This window comes from Lepus europaeus, chromosome 17, assembly GCF_033115175.1.
Source record: "Lepus europaeus isolate LE1 chromosome 17, mLepTim1.pri, whole genome shotgun sequence".
In the NCBI taxonomy this organism is placed as follows: Eukaryota; Metazoa; Chordata; class Mammalia; order Lagomorpha; family Leporidae; genus Lepus; species Lepus europaeus.
Window position 1 is genome coordinate 6,581,489 of NC_084843.1, and position 17,149 is coordinate 6,598,637.

Genomic DNA, 17,149 nt, shown 5'->3' on the forward strand with positions numbered 1-17,149 from the left:
TCCAGGAGGCCGAGATCTCCCTTTGTATTTGCTTTGTGCGGCCTTAGTCTAAAACCTGAGGCCTGTGGAAACTTCATAAACACAATATGCAATATTTATTCTTCTAGAACAGTAGTTTAGCCCATATTCATGCTGTACTTCAGAAATTTGATATAAAAATTTGATATAAAATTTGATATAAAAAATGTTAGCCTCTAGCTTAAACCTAACACCTTAAATGTACCTTGGCAGGCACAGACAACCTTTAAAGCTAAAGATATATATAATCTTGTGCCTTTCTTGTATGTGTGTGTAGGGGGGCAGTTCAAATTACACTCAATTATAAAGATCTTCTTGCCTGAATATTATAAATATCATCTCTGCTTCTGTGCTAGAAAGTTGGGAGTTTAAAGAAAAAGTCCCCACAGAACTCATTTTATGTACAAGGCAGCACAGGAACACAGCCAAACATAAAACATACTTCTTGTCCTCAACAAAGATCAGGGAAAATGGAACATATTTTCCAAGTAAAGTGAAGCAACAAATTCATATCTTTAACTGCAAAGGAAAACGTTAACGTTTGCTTTAAGGCACAGTTCTGTCAAACCAAAACTACAGGTCAACTCTCACCTTTCAGACTCCAGACTTCAGGAGAAGCAACCTCAACTACAGGTAAAAACCTACGACTGGTCTACTAGATACCAAAGTGGCAAATTCTATTTTAAGATCCCAACGTTAATTCGGAAGTTTGTCCTTACCTACTGCTGAAAAGATTACATAAGTGAGTGCTCTTTTTTCAAGTTATCTCAATTACAGCTCACATGGTCATCAAAAAAAATCAACTTTTTCAAATAAAGTCCGTCTTTAGTGGTATCACCCACCCTTTATCAACTCCCTTTCTCAAGTTTGCTTGGCTTCCTTCCAGATCTTTCTGGATACATCTGAACACTCATTCAGACTTCGGTTTTAAATAAAATGGCTCAAACCACATCATTTAACTTGGAGATATTTTTATGTTATTACCTCCCTCATTCTCTTTTTAAATGTTTAAAGGTTTTCAAAATTTTTATTTATTTGAGGGGGGTGGGGAAGGACAGAGAGAAAAAGAGATTTTCTCCCACCTGTTCATTTCCCAAATGCCTATGACAGCCAGGGCCAGGGATGGGCCAGGCCAAAGCCAAGAGCCAAACTCCGTCCAAATCTCCCATGTGGGTGGCAGAGGTTCAACCACTTGAGCTGTCAGTGCTGCCTGCCAAGGTCTACAATGGCAGGAAGCTAGAATCAGGAGCCAGAGCCAGGAACCGAACCCAGGCCCAGCCCAACATGGGATGCAGGTTTAACTGCTAGGCCAAATGCCTGCTCTTATTCCACAATATGGAAGCATGAACCTAACAGAATTAAGCATTCCTGAATGCTAGACATTTGCTCTAAAAACTCTCACTATTAAACAATGAAGCAACAACTTTGTACACTGGATCAAGATGCCACATTGCTTGGCCTAAAAGTTGGGCTCCATCATTAATCGGTGTTGACTTTGGGCAAATTATTTAACCATAGTTGCTTCCACAGACTTTGAGAAATTTGCCTCGGAGGGATGCTACAAAGATTACATGTGACAGTACACTGAGTTCTGAGAACACAGCCTGGCACAGGGCTACAGTGTTCAATGACTCCAGTTTCTTGCACTTTTGTATCCAGGTTTAATTGAATTTTCAGGCTACCTGAGGTGAAACTACATATTTAAAATTTGGGGGGGGGGGGGGGGGGCCAGCGCTGTGGCATAGCAGGTAAAGCAGCCACCTACAGTGCTGGCATCCCATATGGGTACCGGTTCGAGTCCTGGCTGTTCCACTTCTGATCCAGCTCTCTGCTATGGCCAGGGAAAGCAGTGGAGGATGGCCCAAGTCCTTGGGCTTCCACCCTCGTGTGGGAGACCCAGAAGAATCTCCTGGCTCCTGCCTTTGATCAGCATGGCTCCGGCCATTGTGGCCAACTGGGGAGTGAACCAGCGGATGGAATACCTCTTTCTCTCTCTCTCTCTCACTCTGAATTTCAAATAAATAAATAAATCTTAAAAAAAATGATAAACACATAACTTTGTGGAAAATCATCTGTGTTCAACTCTGAGCTTGAAAGAGTACCACATCCGAGTATGTTTGATTACCATTTACTTTTTTTTTTTTTTAAGATTTTTATTTATTTATTTGAAAGTCAGAGTTACACAGAGAGAGGATAGGCAAAGAGAGAGAAAGGTCTTCCATCCGCTGGTTCACTCCCCAACTGGCCGCAATGGCCGAAGCCGTGCCGATCCGAAGCCAGGATCCTCTTCAAGGTCTCCCACGCGGGTGCAGAGACCCAAGGACTTGGGCCATCCTCTACTGCTTTCCCAGGTCATAACAGAGAGCTCGATTGGAAGTGGAGCAGCCAGGATTTGAACCAGTGCCCATGTGGGATGCCAGCGCGTCAGGCCACAGCACCAGCCCCTACCATTTGCTTTTTAGAAATGCTTTTTCTTATTATAAAATTAATGCATATTTATTAAACGTTTGCAAAATTTGTTTTTCAGTTACATGGTAGAAAGGCAGAACCACCCAGAGTCAACTAACCTACTATTAATTTCTCAATTATAGTTTTCTTCTAATTATTACATAATGGAATTACACTACAAATATTTAAATTGTAAACACTGTCTCAAATCTGCAATTTATTTTAAAATCCACTTAACAGAACGCTCAGAATACAAACCACAAATCTCACTTTACATTCGTTTCTGGTTTTAAATTTGGGAGGTAAAATGAGAAATGATTTCTGAATCACAAATGGGCAACAGCCAGAACATACCTTTCTCCGATCTTTAAGAATTCTGTCCAAACTCTCTTCATTAACTTTGCTTGCGTAGTCATAAAAACTGTTTTTTGGGGGAAAAGTTAAAAAAAAATCTTGTTAAAACTACAGTTTTGTGACAAGGAGGTGCTTGGCTACATGTGTCTTATGGGGCTCCTAACTCTCATGAAGATATAATTGCTTGAATAGGTAAAGGGAAAGCAGTACAAATGCTTTACTGATACAATGTATCTTTTGTATCAAAGAATACTTAAAGCCATTGCTACATTCAAAAGATATCACTTCCCCATGTGGGAGGTGCTGATAACAAGTAATTACAAAATATGTGCCTTCAAATGGCTGTGACATCTTTTCCTTGTTTCTAAGTGTCAATTGCATATGAAAAAAGATACCATAGCAATTCATTTTCTGAGAAATGAAGGGAAATAAACATTTGCTGAATGATTAATAAGACACCCAGCTGTATGTTTCCCATGTTGTTTCATGTCATTCTTGCCACAAAGCTGGAAGTATCAGTTTAGCCCAACAATTCATCAAGTTTTATTCTCAGTTTTGTACATAAAGATACTGGGGTTAAGTGACTTGGCCCAAACCATACAGCCGGTAGATAGAAGGGCTGGGATTTGAAGCCAAATCTGACTAACTTCAAACCTAATGGGCTCACCTCCAAAAAAACCAATGTGCTCAAGATCCGGGGTTGGCTCTCCAGGTCTAAGTACACGCTGGCCTTTCCACCAATCGTGCCATTCCCTTGCCCTTCTCCCACCATCATAAGCCCAGGCCTTGTAAAGCAGGGAAGAGTTCAAGGTACAGCAAAAATATACCAAACTGGTAATCAGAAGATTCCAGCTCCAGCCCCAGTTCCGCTTCTCACGGTATGTTCTCAGGCAAGTCACTTTACCTATCTGGTCTCCATTGCCTTCTTTAGCAGAACAAGAAGTCTGGAGCAGACAGCTCATTTCTAAGGCTTCGAGTCTGTTACTTAAGGCCAGTTCATTCTTGTCTGGTTCTGTGCTTCTGACCATGTCCTAAGGAATCCCTCCGAAAGGTGAGGCAGGGCGCGTCCAACAAAGCTTTGGACGATCAGGGCCAGTCGGGCTCTTTCACAGACCAAACACAGGCAACGTGTGCGCCAGGCCCTGAATCGCTTCATGCGCTCTGAGACTCTTTCCAAGTGAACTGCCAGCAGTCTGTCCGACTCCCCTGATTCCTTTTCAGTTATATGTGAACCTACAACAGACCAGTTCTCAGCTCCTTCAGGGCTTCATTTGCAGGCAACCACCATGAAGGATGGCGATCCTCTGAAATAACCAATAGGCAGGGGTGTGTGTGTAGGGGCGAATACATGAATCCACAGGGATTCCCGGGTGCAGGGGAGGTGGATGTTTGGGCCAGGTGACAATGAGAGAGTGGTCAGAGTGAAAGTTGCAAGGAAAATACAGCAGGAGGAGCCACGGGCTTGGCAGGTGTGAGGAAGGAAAGGCAGTGATGAGCAAGAACACTGGCTTGTTCCCATGGGGCAGCACAGGGAAGGCACTGCCCTTGTGACTGGGAAGGGGGCAGAAGTAGGGCTTCAGGGACTCTTACCAGAGTTGAAATCAGACCAGCCAGCAGGTGGAAGGTCTGGGGTTGAGAAAGAAGGCAAAGGGCTGGGCGGTGGTTTGAGCGAAGTCCAGTGAGTAACTCTGATGCTGGACTTCGTCTCCCTCATCCTTTTGTCTTCCAGAATGTTTCTCAGCCATGTGCTTTCTCCCTCCTCAATGTTTCTCCTCCCACTTTTCTCTCTGTCCCTGGATTGGTCATAATATAGAGCTGGTATATATTAATTTAAATAAACACAAGGAGCAAGTTGAACAAGGAACCCTTTTTACTCCTCTTTGGAGTGTTTTATTTGCAGGCAATCCTCACTTAACTTTCTTCTCTATGGCTGGGCAGCTCTTCACAGGGAGGATGAGGGGACGCGTACACTCTAAGTCGTCCAGGCCACAATCCACACCACCTACCACAGTGCCACACACACACTTAGAGCTCAACAAACGCATGAATTTAGGAAGAGCATTTGTGCTTTTGTAGCCATGATCAGCTGTAGGCCTAAATATATTAGCCTTCAATCAATCAATCTTTTTAATAAGGACTAAAAGCTACAAAGAAGGATGTGGCTTACCTAAAAAGTTTTGAACAAGGCTGATGGTTGTGGATTTCTGCAGTTAGAAAGAGGAGATGAATCTTAGTTAATCATGTCAAGACACAGGCAACTACAAAACAGCTCGTGGCTTTTGTAATCTAAACTCTCTGACAATAAGACGATGGTTTCCTTGAAGCAGGTGCTGCATGTACCCCAGTGCAGGCAGTGGCATTCTAATGCTTCTCTCTGGGACCCACCCTCAGAACAAGGCAGACCACAGATCGAAAGTTGTTTCCGGTTGTCCATGTAGGAAGTGAGCCGTCTGGAAGCTTTTATTCAGGAGCATGGAGCTATCGTGTGCCTTATTCAACCCAACCTGCTTAAATAAAGCATAGCGGGGAAAACCACGGACTGGAAGCACTGAATCAAGCTGGAGAGAAGCTATGGGGACAGCTTGGGAACGGACGGCCTAAGCCACCCTGCCCTCAGTACCCAACTAACAACTTATCACAGTACGAGCCAGGTATGTAGAAAGGACAGGAACTCTAGAAATCTACTAACCCTGTCAAAGATGCTCAGTACTGAGGGAAACATTGATAAGGCAAATCCTAACGCGTTCTGAAAAGTGGCTGTGATTAGCACAGTGACCACTTCTTTATGCTCATCTGCAGGGCTTACAGCCTGGGTGTTTCTTTATCAGACCATGAGACTGATCATTCAATTCTGCTAATCACATTCTCCCAGAGTCACCTATCACCTGCTGTTGAAAATGTCACAGCCTGGAGTCTGGCACTGTGGCACAGTATGTTAAGCCTGAGCCTGCAGAGCCAGCATCCCATGTGGCTGCTCCATTTATACCCCAGCTCCCTGCTAATTCACCTGGGAAAACAGCTGAAGATGGGCCCAGTGCTCGGGCCCCTGTACCCACGTGGGAGACCCAGATGAAGCTCCTGGTTCCTGGCTCCAGCCTGGCCCTGCACCAGATGTTGTGGCCATTTAAGAAGTGAACCAGCTATGGAAGACCTGTCTCTCTCTTTCTCTCCCTCTCTTTGTAACTGTGCCTTTCAAATAAATAAAATTAAAATTAAAAAAAGCTACAGTTTTCCATCACAGTTATTTCAGAGATACTCTTAATAATTAAGATGTGGAACATTTGTAACTAAAACAGTAGCAGGAGTTCAGGGGAGAGAAAAACTCATCTTCTATTTTAAAGGAAAGAAATTTTTTTTTTTTTTTTTTTTTTTTTTGGCCAGGCAGAGTTAGACAGTGAGAGAGAGAGACAGAGAGAGAGTTATAGACAGTGAGAGAGAGAGACAGAGAGAAAGGTCTTCCTTTTCCGTTGGTTCACTCCCCAAATGGCCACTACGGCCGGTGCGCTGTGCCGATCTGAAGCCAGGAGCCAGGTGCTTCCTCCCAGTCTCCCATACAGCAGGTGCAGGGCCCAAGCACTTGGGCCATCCTCCACTGCCTTCCCGAACCACAGCAGAGAGCTGGACTGGAAGAGGAGCAACCAAAACAGAATCCGGTGCCCCAACTGGGACTAGAACCTGGGGTACTGGCGCTGCAGGCAGAGGATTAGCCTAGTGAGCTGCAGTGCCGGCCAGGAAATAATTTTTTTTTTTTTGAAGATTTATTTATTTGAGGCCAGTGCCGTGGCACAACAAGCTAATCCTCCGCCTTGTGGCGCCGGCACACCAGATTCTAGTCCCGGTCGGGGGCACCGGATTCTGTCCCAGTTGCCCCTCTTCCAGGCCAGCTCTCTGCTGTGGCCCGGGAGTGCAGTGGAGAATGGCCCAAGTGCTTGGGCCCTGCACCCCATGGGAGACCAGGAGAAGCACCTGGTTCCTGCCATCGGATCAGCGCGGTGCGCTGGCCGCAGCGCGCCAGCCGCGGCAGCCATTGGAGGGTGAACCAACGGCAAAGGAAGACCTTTCTCTCTGTCTCTCTCTCTCACTGTCCACTCTGCCTGTCAAAAAAAGTTAAAAAAAAAAAAAAACACTATTAAGTGACAATATCCAAATCTGCCTTCTTTATTTTCTGAAGGAAGTTGGAATTTTCTCAGATTTTTCGCAATTCTAAGCAAAAAATCACCACGGAGAGCACAGGGTGATGGTCTGGAAACTGAGAAGCTGCAGAGGAGGATGGCGTTGGGACGCTCGTTAACTGACAGGTGGATCTCTGCAGGCAAGCAGCCTTGCCTGGGAAGTCCAGAGATTCCATGCCCTGCAGCTCATCGGCAGGCCGACTTCCAGCACGTGGCCTCTCGGGACACGTTTCTTTAAAACTTCCCATCCTGTGGTGTGGTTGTTCCTGCTTCTCTTCCTAACAGGTGGGCTGAACACTTGCTGTCCTGCTGGGGCCCTTCCACTCTTTCCAACAACTCTTTCTGCATTTCCTCCCCAGTCTGTGGCTGCCTCCTCCCTCCCACTCCAAGAAACAAAGGTGGACAGCTCTGCTAAAATGAGTTAGCACAGGGGCCAGCACGGTGGCGCAGAGGGTTAATCCTCCGCCTGCAGTGCCAGCATCCCATATGGGCACCGGTTTGAGTCCCGGCTGCTCCTCTTCCAATCCAGCTCTCTGCTGTGGCCTGGGAAAGCAGCAGAAGATGGCCCAAGTCCCTGGGCCCCTGTACCTGCATGGGAGACCCGGAAGAAGCTCCTGGCTCCTGGCTTCGGATCGGCGCGGCTCTGGCCATTGCGGCCATTTAGGGAGTGAACCAATGGAAGGAAGACCTTTCTCTCTGTCTCTCCCTCTCATTGTCTGTAACTCTACCTCCCAAGTAAATAATCTTTAAAAAAAATGAGTTAGCACATGGATTAAACATCCAAAACATCAAAAGATACAGATGATAGTACTTAAATCTTAAATAAAGACTTAAGTAGCAAAAAAAAAGTTAACACAGCCCTTTAAATGAATATGTAATCAAAACAAGATGCCAACATTTTGTTTTCAAAATATATATTCTATATAAAAGTCCTTCAAAGTATAAGAGTAAGATACAGGTGCTTGTGCATGAATTCAGACATTGTCAACAAATAATAAATTTGGCCACTTTATTAAAACATCTTATTCTGGAGGTCAAGCAGAAATCTCCACATTACTAGCAGGGAACACTCCTCGGGGACTTGACCTAACCTTTGATCTCTGACTCAGGTTTTTCGGAGTCCCCGGTTTACATTTTTCAATATCTATTTTTTAAAAAGAAATATGTCCCAATGGTAACACATTTAAAATGACACTAGCAAACATGTGGTCCATGAGATCCACAATCATTCCACCAATGAGCTGTGTAGAGCTAATATGAAACACCGCACAGCCAACGATGGCTGTCATGGCTCTGGATTAACCACACTATCAACTGGCACCTCCCCGTATCTACAAAAGCTGGGAAGCTGATACTCACTGACAGAACCAGAAGGTTTATGAATCAAAAGAAATGACACACTACGCTATGCAGAATTTTAATTATCATCCTATTTCTTTACAAATAAACAGCCAGAATATTCATCAGTAATGCTGTTTTTATAATGCCAGGTAACAGAGCTCCTTCTTTGCTGTTACTTAACTGTATCTGGCAACTTCACTTTTATCTACCAGATAATTCTGAAAGTTCAGGTGCAAATAATGAATAACTGCACAGATGTCCCATGAAACAGAATTCTGTTAGAATTGTAGAGTTCAGCAACATAAAAACAAAGCTTCTCAGTAAAAGATGAGCTACACACTGTACACATATCAGTCTTTACCTGGTCTGTCAACATTGCGGTGAGTGGGTTTGAAGGTTTTGCCCTTTTAGGAGACAGTTTAGTCTCTCCAGTCCTAAGCCTACCTGAATCTTCACTCTTGCACCCAGTCCTCGGAGTGGGAGGTAACCAGCACATGCTTGAATAATTGATGAGTTGGTCCCAACATGACGTAACAGCCAGCAGGGTTTCAAATTGCAAGCAACTCACCTCCCATTCTGTATCCTGGTGGCACAGAAACACGCTCCCCGCAGGGCTCGGGCACTCCTTGCCTTGTGCCTCCTGATGCACTAAGTCCCCCTCCTGCCTGACATCTTACTGATCTCCCCACTAGTCGATTTTCTGTTCCTTTCTACAGGTGCTCATCCGGCACCGTCTGATATTTCTGTGTATCTGTTGGATCCTATCCCCTCCAGGGTTCTGGTGGACAGAAATGTATCTGGGCACACCTCCCTCAACCTAGCACACGTGCCTCACACATGGAAATTCTTCAGTGTTCGCTACATAATAAATGAAACACCCTTTGTACTGTCCTGATGCTCTGTTCTGTGATCTGCGAAAGTGAACCTGAAAGGCCTATTACCCATATTGATCAAAGGGAGACTGATTAAAAGTGGCAGCGTCTACAAGCTCTCCCGTCTTCCTCAGGAAGCTCCCTGGAAGTGACTGGATTATTCCTCAGAGGGCCAGGTGGATTTAGCAAATACCTCATGCAAACAAACGTGAACATCTTCGCCAGAATCCTCTAGGAAGGACCGGCCCAAGCCACCCATTCATTTGAATATGAGGTGACACTGGCAATGGGGAGAGCAAAATCTGCAAATCTGAGGTTCACTGTGGTTTTGAGGGGACTATCACGTGGTGACTCAGTGACAGCGATAGCAGAGGGCAGACCCGCTGGTGGGTGAGGCGGCTTTAGGAACAGCCACCCTCACAGCTGGTGGGTGAGGGGGCTTCACAGAACAGCCACCCTCACGGCTAGGCACTGTAAGTTCACACTGACTTTAAAAAAAAAAAATCTCAGGCCAGTGCCGCAGCTCAATAGGGTAATCCTCTGCCTGTGGCGCCGGCACACCGGGTTCTAGTCCCGGTCAGAACTCCGGATTCTGTCCCGGTTGCTCCTCTTCTAGTCCAGCTCTCTGCTGTAGCCCAGGAAGGCAGTGGAGGATGGCCCAAGTGTTTGGGCCCTGCACCTGCATGGGAGACCAGGAGGAAGCACCTGGCTCCTGGCTTCAGCTTGGCGTGCTGGCTGTAGCGGCCATTTGCGGGGTGAACCAACGGAAGGAAGACCTTTCTCTCTGTCTCTCTCTCTCTCTGTCTAACTCTGCTTGTCAAAAAAATAAATAAATAAAAAATTTTTAAAAAATGTCTTATCATTCATTAGTTTGGATCATTTTATCTATGCACTTGTAATCCTTTAAAATCAGCTAAGAAGCGTGGAACAAAACAAACAGTAAGTACATATACTAAAAGGATACTTCTAAGGTAATAACTTACCAATTATTTGCAGAAATTCTGTGTTGCTGATCTGTGAGTCACTGATGCTGAAGGTTTCTTCTTGTCTTACCTCTCCCAGCAAAAATCCTTCCTAAAAGTAACAAAGGAAAATAGTTGCAGACTAAAAATAAAGGTAATTTTTACTGAAATTAGGAGACATTGGGAATATTTATTGTTATTATTTATAATAATTTTAACAGTAATCCAAATAAGCTTATCAGTGTAAACTACTATTCTATAAACACACAAGTAGACTAAAGCAATCTATTAACTACAGTGTTTGAATAAAGGATTCTGTAATAAGATAAAATATTATATTGATCCCTTCAAGTCTTCCCTGTTTTTATTTTAATATGTATTTCTTTATTTGAAAGTCAGAGTCACAGCGAAAGAGGGAGAGACACAGAGAGAGAGGCCTTCCTTTCGCTGGTTCACCCCCCAGATGGCCACAATGGCTGGAGCTGGGCCAGTCCAAAGCCAGAAAGCCAGGAGCTTCCTCTGGGTCGCCCATGTGGGTGCAGGGGCCCAAGGACTTGAGCCGTCTTCCACTGCTTTCCTAGGCACATTAGCAGGGAACTGGATCAGAAGTGTAGCAGCTGAGACTCCAACCAGCGCCCACATGGGATGCCGGCACTGCAGGAGGCAGCTGTACCTGCTGTGCCACAGCGCTGACCCATCTTTCCTGCCTTTAGAATTCATCACCTCAATCCTACTAAGTCCCACAGCCAATGTCAAGTGCTCAGGAAGCAGAAATATCCCAAGGTTGTTTTCTTGACACAGCATAGAATGTGTCCCACTGTTTTAAAAAACATCACTAATGATGAAGGGGTAAAGAAGGTAACACAGAGAGCCAGGTTCCCTTCCCTGAGGTCTCTATTCAAATAGCACCTTGCCACAGATGCCTTGCCTGACCAACATAATGCAAACAGCACCTGCTAGGCACTCTGGCCCCAGGAACTATGTCTTTGCACCATTCTTCCTCTTAAGCATTCTCCCTAGCTACTGCAATACAGATTTATATAGAAAAATAAGTGCCTACACCCTGCTAAAATGTAAGCTTCATGATGGCAGAGATTCTGTGCTTCCTCACTGCTGGATGAGCTCAGCCCCCAAGCTCCGTGCCGAACACACACTGTAGCAGCAGTCAATAAATACTGGCTGAAAAAAAAGAATAAAAGAAATACCAGTTGAACAATTTGTTGAAACAATGCCCTTGGACTACACACCCTTCTATTTTGGGCTGATTTGTCAAATCAGCTAAAAAAGCTTCCTAGTTTAGAAAAACTTTCCAAAGAGGCCAGCATTGTGGTATAGCGAGTTAAGCTGTTGCCAGCAGCACCAGCATCCCATATGGGCACCAGTTCAAGTCCTGGCTGCTCCACTTCTGATCCAGCTCCCTGCTAATGCACCTTGGAAAGCAGTGCAGAATGGCCCAAGTCTTTGGGCCCCGATACCTACATGGGAGACCTGGAAGGCACTCCTGGTTCCTGACTTCAGCCTGACCCAGTGCTGGCCGTTGTGGCCATTTGGAGAGTGAATCAGCAGATGAAGGACCTCTCTCTCTCTCTCTCTCTGTTTCTCTCTCTAACTCTGCCTTTCAAATACATGAAATCTCTTAAAAAGATAAAAATGTCTCCAGGAGTGATATCCGGTGCATCAGTTGAACCCCTGCTTAGCATGTCTGCACCCCTGTCAGCGCGCCTGGTCCGCGTCCTGGCTTCTTTTGCTTCTGATCAAGCTTCCTCTGATGCGTGCCCTGTGCCCTGGGAGGCAGCAAGTGCTTGAGTTCCTGCCACCCATGCTGGGCGCACTGGATTCTGGGCTCCTGCTACGGCCTCACCCTCCTGTGGTTGCTGCAGATATGTGGGGAGTGGACCAGCGGAGGGAGGATCGCTCTGACTCCGTCTCTGCCTTTCAAATAAAATGAGAATAATTAAAACATGAAAAAAGTTTCCAAATTCTGCAAGGTTGAAGGGAGAGAGAAGGCCACTTTACAATCTAGCTCTGTATTTGATTTGGGAAGAGGACCTAAAATCCCAAATCATCAAGTGTAGGTCATTTCCCAAACCAGTAAGATATAGATTCCCTAAACAAACAAACAAACAAAAAACTGCATCCCAAAAGAACGTCCAAGACTACCAGCTTGAAAAACACTAACTAAATAAGCTTGTCTTACCCTATGAAAGCCTTTCCATGACGAATCCTCATTAGAAGAGAAGGACTGTCTTGTAACAAGCAGGGAAAAAAAAACTTTTAAACTAGACTAAAAAAGCAATTTAATATTCCCACAGAGCATTAGACCTTAGGAACACAGCTAGAGATTCCTAGTATTTCACAGTCTAGGGTTGTCAGATTTAGCAAAAAAGGTAACAGAACACCAGTTCAATCTGCATTTCAGATAAACAACAAAGTAATTTTTATGTAAGTTTTAGGAATATACTTAACAACTAAAAAATCATTTGCTCTCTCTCTCAAGTTCAAATTGAACTGGATGTCCTGTATCTCATCTGGCAACACCCTACAGCACCACTCAGTCTGAGAAACAATGATATAAATCAACAGCAACATCAAGACATTTTAAAGCCAAGTACAAAATGACTGTTTAATCATCAGGTGGTCTGGATGATCTGAGCCACTGCTACTTGGAACAGGAGTAGATGGACTGCTAGGTGCAGTCCAACGTCTGTCAATGTGTGGCCTGCAAACTAAGAATGGCTTTTCTACACAACATCAAGCTTCTGTATGTGGTAAGGTTATTGTAAGACTGAGCAGTGGGGCCAGCACTGTGGTGCAGCAGGGTTAGTGCCTGGCCTGAAGCACCAGCATCCCATATGGGCACCGACTTCTAGTCCCAGCTACTCCTCTTCTGATCCAGCTCCCTGCTAATGGCCTGGGAAGGCAGTAGAAGATGGCCCAAGTCCTTGGGCCCCTGCACCCACGTGGGAGACCTGGAAGAAGATCCTGGCTCCTGGCTTCAGGTCAGCTCAGCTCCGGCTGTTGTGGCCATCTGGGGAGTGAACGAGCAGACAGAAGACCTCTCTGTCTCTACCTCTCTCTGTAACTCTGTCTTTCAAATAAACAAAAAGAGAGAATGACTAAGCAGCTACTTGCTGAAAAATAGTTGTTCTACTAACTACAGTGAGGTCGACCTGTTATTTATACTGTTAACTTAATTCAAGAAATATCTAGGGCATGGATACCTCTTGAAATATTTATTTTTATTTTAAAAAAACAGGAGTATTTCACAAAATGTGTGAATTATAGGAAACCCAAATCTCAATGTGTAAAACCAGTTTTATTGGAACACAGTCACCCTCAATGATGTATTACCTGGGGCTACTTCCTCGCTGCAACAGCAGGGTTGGGCAGTTGCTTTGGAGACCCACCTACCTCACAAAACTCAAAAACACATACTATCCCAGCTGTTTACAGAAAAAGTTTGCTATTCTCAGCTCTAAAGAATAATTAATGATCTAAAAATTAATTTCTTGCCTGGACATAAGAAGTATGTACTACAAAAGTAAATTCTTCAACTTTAAAATTATTTTCAAGTATTCTTTATCTGTAAATGCAGCAAGGGTGATATAAGTAGGCAGGGTCCGATAAAACACAGTTGCAAAACACTGGCACTGGTAAAAATTTACATCAACTCCAGCACCATGCTGGGAACAGGGTAGATAGTAAGGGGGTAGTTCTTAAAGTAATAATCCGATCTAAGTAACACAACCATTTCACTACAGGTCATAGAAAAGCTATCCATTTTTCAGAGCCAGTGCTGTAGCTCAGTGGGTTAAGCTGCCACCAGCATCCCACACGAGTACCGGTTTGTATCCTGGTTGCTCCACTTCCAATCCAGCCCCCTGCTAATGCACCTGGAAAAGCAGCGGAAAAGCCCAAGTGCTTGGGCCCCTGCACCCACTTGAGAGGTCTGGACATGGCCATTTGGGGAGTGAACCAGAGGATGGAAGATCTCTGTCTCTCCCTCTCTCTGTGAACTCTTTCAAACACATAAATAAATCTTTAAAAACTTACAAATGAAACTATCCATTTTTCAACAGCATCACTGAACTCATATTACAGTCCAGGGGCAGTATGAGTATCACAAACCGCTAACACACAGAACCACCCTGCATTAAACAGCTGGCCAAGAGCGGTAGCAAAGGCCAGTGTCCAGCGTCGCTCCGGAAAAACCCACGCTCTGCGTACGCCCATCACCAATGTCTACTACCAACACTGACAGATGAGAGGCACGCTAGCTTATTTCCATTCAGTTTGCAGCTGGAACCATCTCTCTGCGAGGTCAGTTTTTATAAATGGAGGCTAAGAATGCTGACAGCAAACCAAATCCAGCTCCTCCGGCGGTGTGACCATTCTGCTTTGTAATGACAACCACAGAGAGCCCCACACACGTATGTCATGGATTTTAATCATTCACTATTCGGATCACTTCAAACAATCCCCCCAGTTTGGCGGGCGAGCTGAAAACCTCCTGATCAAGCGAAATTACCTAGTTTCTCAAAGAACTTCCAAGTGGAGGCCAGCGACACTGAAAGACAACCCGTAAAATAAAGACACTGACAGGCTCCGCTCCCCCTCCGGGCACCAGAGCCCACGCCTCTCTGATCACTCAGACGCGGGCCTGACCCGAACCCGGGTTCGCTGTGGTTTCCGAACCTTCGCCAACCAACTCAACGCGCAGCTGGAAGGAGACGCAGACCCTGCCCCTGGCACTCCTGTTTACGTCTCTGTGTGTGTGAAAGCGCACAACGAGTACGAATCCGGACAGCACCCCCACGAGACCTGCGAGGCCGGCGGGCGGAGCTGGGGTCTCGCCTCTTTCCCGACCCCAGGCGCCCCTCAAAGATCCAGACCCCAGACTCTCGGGGAGGGGCAGGCGCCCGGTGTCCACCAGGCGACCCCTGACACAGCGGCCGGCCGGGACGGACCTGGGGGACTGGAGACGGCTGTCCCCGGGACGGCCGAGCTGGGGGTGGGCAGCGAGCGAGGGCGCCCGGCCCGGGGGTGGGGGAGCCCCAGTCGCGGGCAGGAGCTGATCGGGTCAGCTCCGGCCCGCCCCGGAGCCCGAGGGGCGAGCCACGAGCGGCCCCTGGTTGGCCGCGGGCGCCGGCCCGAGGCGGAGGCTGAAGGCCCCCCCCAGCGGCTGCGGCAGGGGGCCCGGCACCTACGTGGTCCGCGTTGCTGTTGGCGCTGTGGAAACACACAGCGCTGAAGGTGTAGCCCGAAATGGAAGCCGCCATGATGGAAATCTCCAGCTCCCCCATCATGCCCCGCGCCGGGCGCACAGCCTTCCGGCCGGCGCCGCCCCGCAGCATCCTGGGAAATGTAGTCGCCGGCGGCGAGGGCTTGAGGGTGCGGGTTCTCGTGGTGGAAAGGCCCCTGCCCTGTGGGCTCCGCGGGGCCGCGTCTGTAGACCCGCGAGAGTTTTCCCTCGGCAGACGAAACTCTTCATGCCAGAAGCCGAGGACGGAGGGACGCCGTGTGTGGCAGCTGGCCGCTTTGGGAGTGGACATGGCGGGACTTGACGTGGTTTCCATGTTAATGGGGCCGCGCTGGTTGTGGGGCGGCAGGGCCCGGCGGGGGCGGAGGGAAGGCGGAGTATTACAGTAACCCAGGCCCACGAAGCTACTGGGTTCTGGGCACGACGGCACACGCGAAGTCGCGGGAAGAGGATAAAACAACACAAGAAGTTAACAGGGGAAGTAAACTGTCAACAGGAGGAAGACAAACCCAGAGACAGGGCCAACAGCGTCATTGTTTCCGGTCAGTTCAGGCTTTCCTGTCGAGAGCTGGTGGCCGAGTCCGCACAGCGTCCTTGCCAGGCCCAGCGAGCGGAAGTGCTCTGCCAGCTGAACCCGCCGACGCCTCCCGTCTCTCACCCTGCACTGAGCAGGCTCGAGGCCTGGGGTCCAGCGCCAGCCCACCGGCCGCTCGGTCCAGGCGCCCGGATGGCCGCGCCAGCCCCTCACTCGGGAAGCCTGAGTGGGCGGGATTGTGGCCCCAGCAAGGATTCAGTCCCACAGTCCAGTCACCCCGTGTTCCCGCGTCTGCCTTTAACCGCTTTCTTGCCGAGCCTACTCTGAACCTCGCAGCTCCGAGTCCTGTCAGCGTTTAAATATAAAACTTCAGTCATGCTGCTTCTTGGCCAGAGCGCCAAGCTCACAGTGACCTGGTCTGACTTCATTTCCTCCTGCTGTCCCTCGGGTTTCCTGGGCTGCAGCTACACTCCTCTCTCTGTGTCCTGCATTCCCTCAGGGCCTTTGCCCTTGCTCTCCTTCCAGACAGCTGCCTGGCGTCCTTTCTCTCTGGTCAGACCCCCTTCCAGGATTTGCTGGCTTCTACCCTTGCTGCTGGGCAGGTGGTCAGCTCAGCCTAATGGAATTCTCCCCAGGGGAAGACGGTCTCCTGGCCTACAGTCACTGCTCCTTTTCTGGGCAACCAGTGTTCCGTCCCTGGTCATTGCTCCAACTTGGGATAATTCCATAGGGCCATCCCATCTTTAGAGTGCCCCGAGTGGGGCAGGGGGTGCTGGAACTCTGCTGTAGTGGTACCCAAGCCCAATACTTCCTCCACACACTCCTACTTCTTCTCCTTCCCAACAAGTGTTGACCCTGGAGCCTGCCTTGTCCAGCTCAGTCTCAGAGATCCTTCCCACCCCCAGAGCATCCTCCTCTGGTGGCCTACCCAGGATCACAATCCTACCCCACACTCTCAGTACCACTTCCCTGCTTTGCTTGTCCTGTCACTGTGTATTATCATTTAGCACCACGTCTATTTTATTCACTTTCCCCATCTGTTGTCTTTCTCCCTCCACCAACATGTTCTGAACTTCCTGAAGACAGGGACTCCTGTTTCATTGGCTTACTTGTTGTATCTCCACTATCTGGAATAGTGGCTGCATGTAGCTGTTGCCCAATACAAGACTGTTGAGTGACTGTCACAT

General features: G+C 47.3%; 1 protein-coding gene across 1 annotated transcript in view; it reads right to left on the reverse strand.

The window, feature by feature from the left end:
• ABRAXAS2 (abraxas 2, BRISC complex subunit) overlaps positions 1-15,473 on the reverse strand; it is a 34,003-nt gene extending 18,530 nt beyond the window's left edge. The window contains exons 1-4 of the mRNA XM_062213984.1: positions 15,375-15,473; positions 10,189-10,279; positions 4,988-5,024; positions 2,821-2,887 (exon numbers count right to left, since the gene is read on the reverse strand). Coding sequence (XP_062069968.1) covers positions 2,821-2,887; positions 4,988-5,024; positions 10,189-10,279; positions 15,375-15,473 — 294 coding nt within the window. The remainder of the gene's footprint in view (positions 1-2,820; positions 2,888-4,987; positions 5,025-10,188; positions 10,280-15,374) is intronic.
• Positions 15,474-17,149: the final 1,676 nt, after the last annotated feature.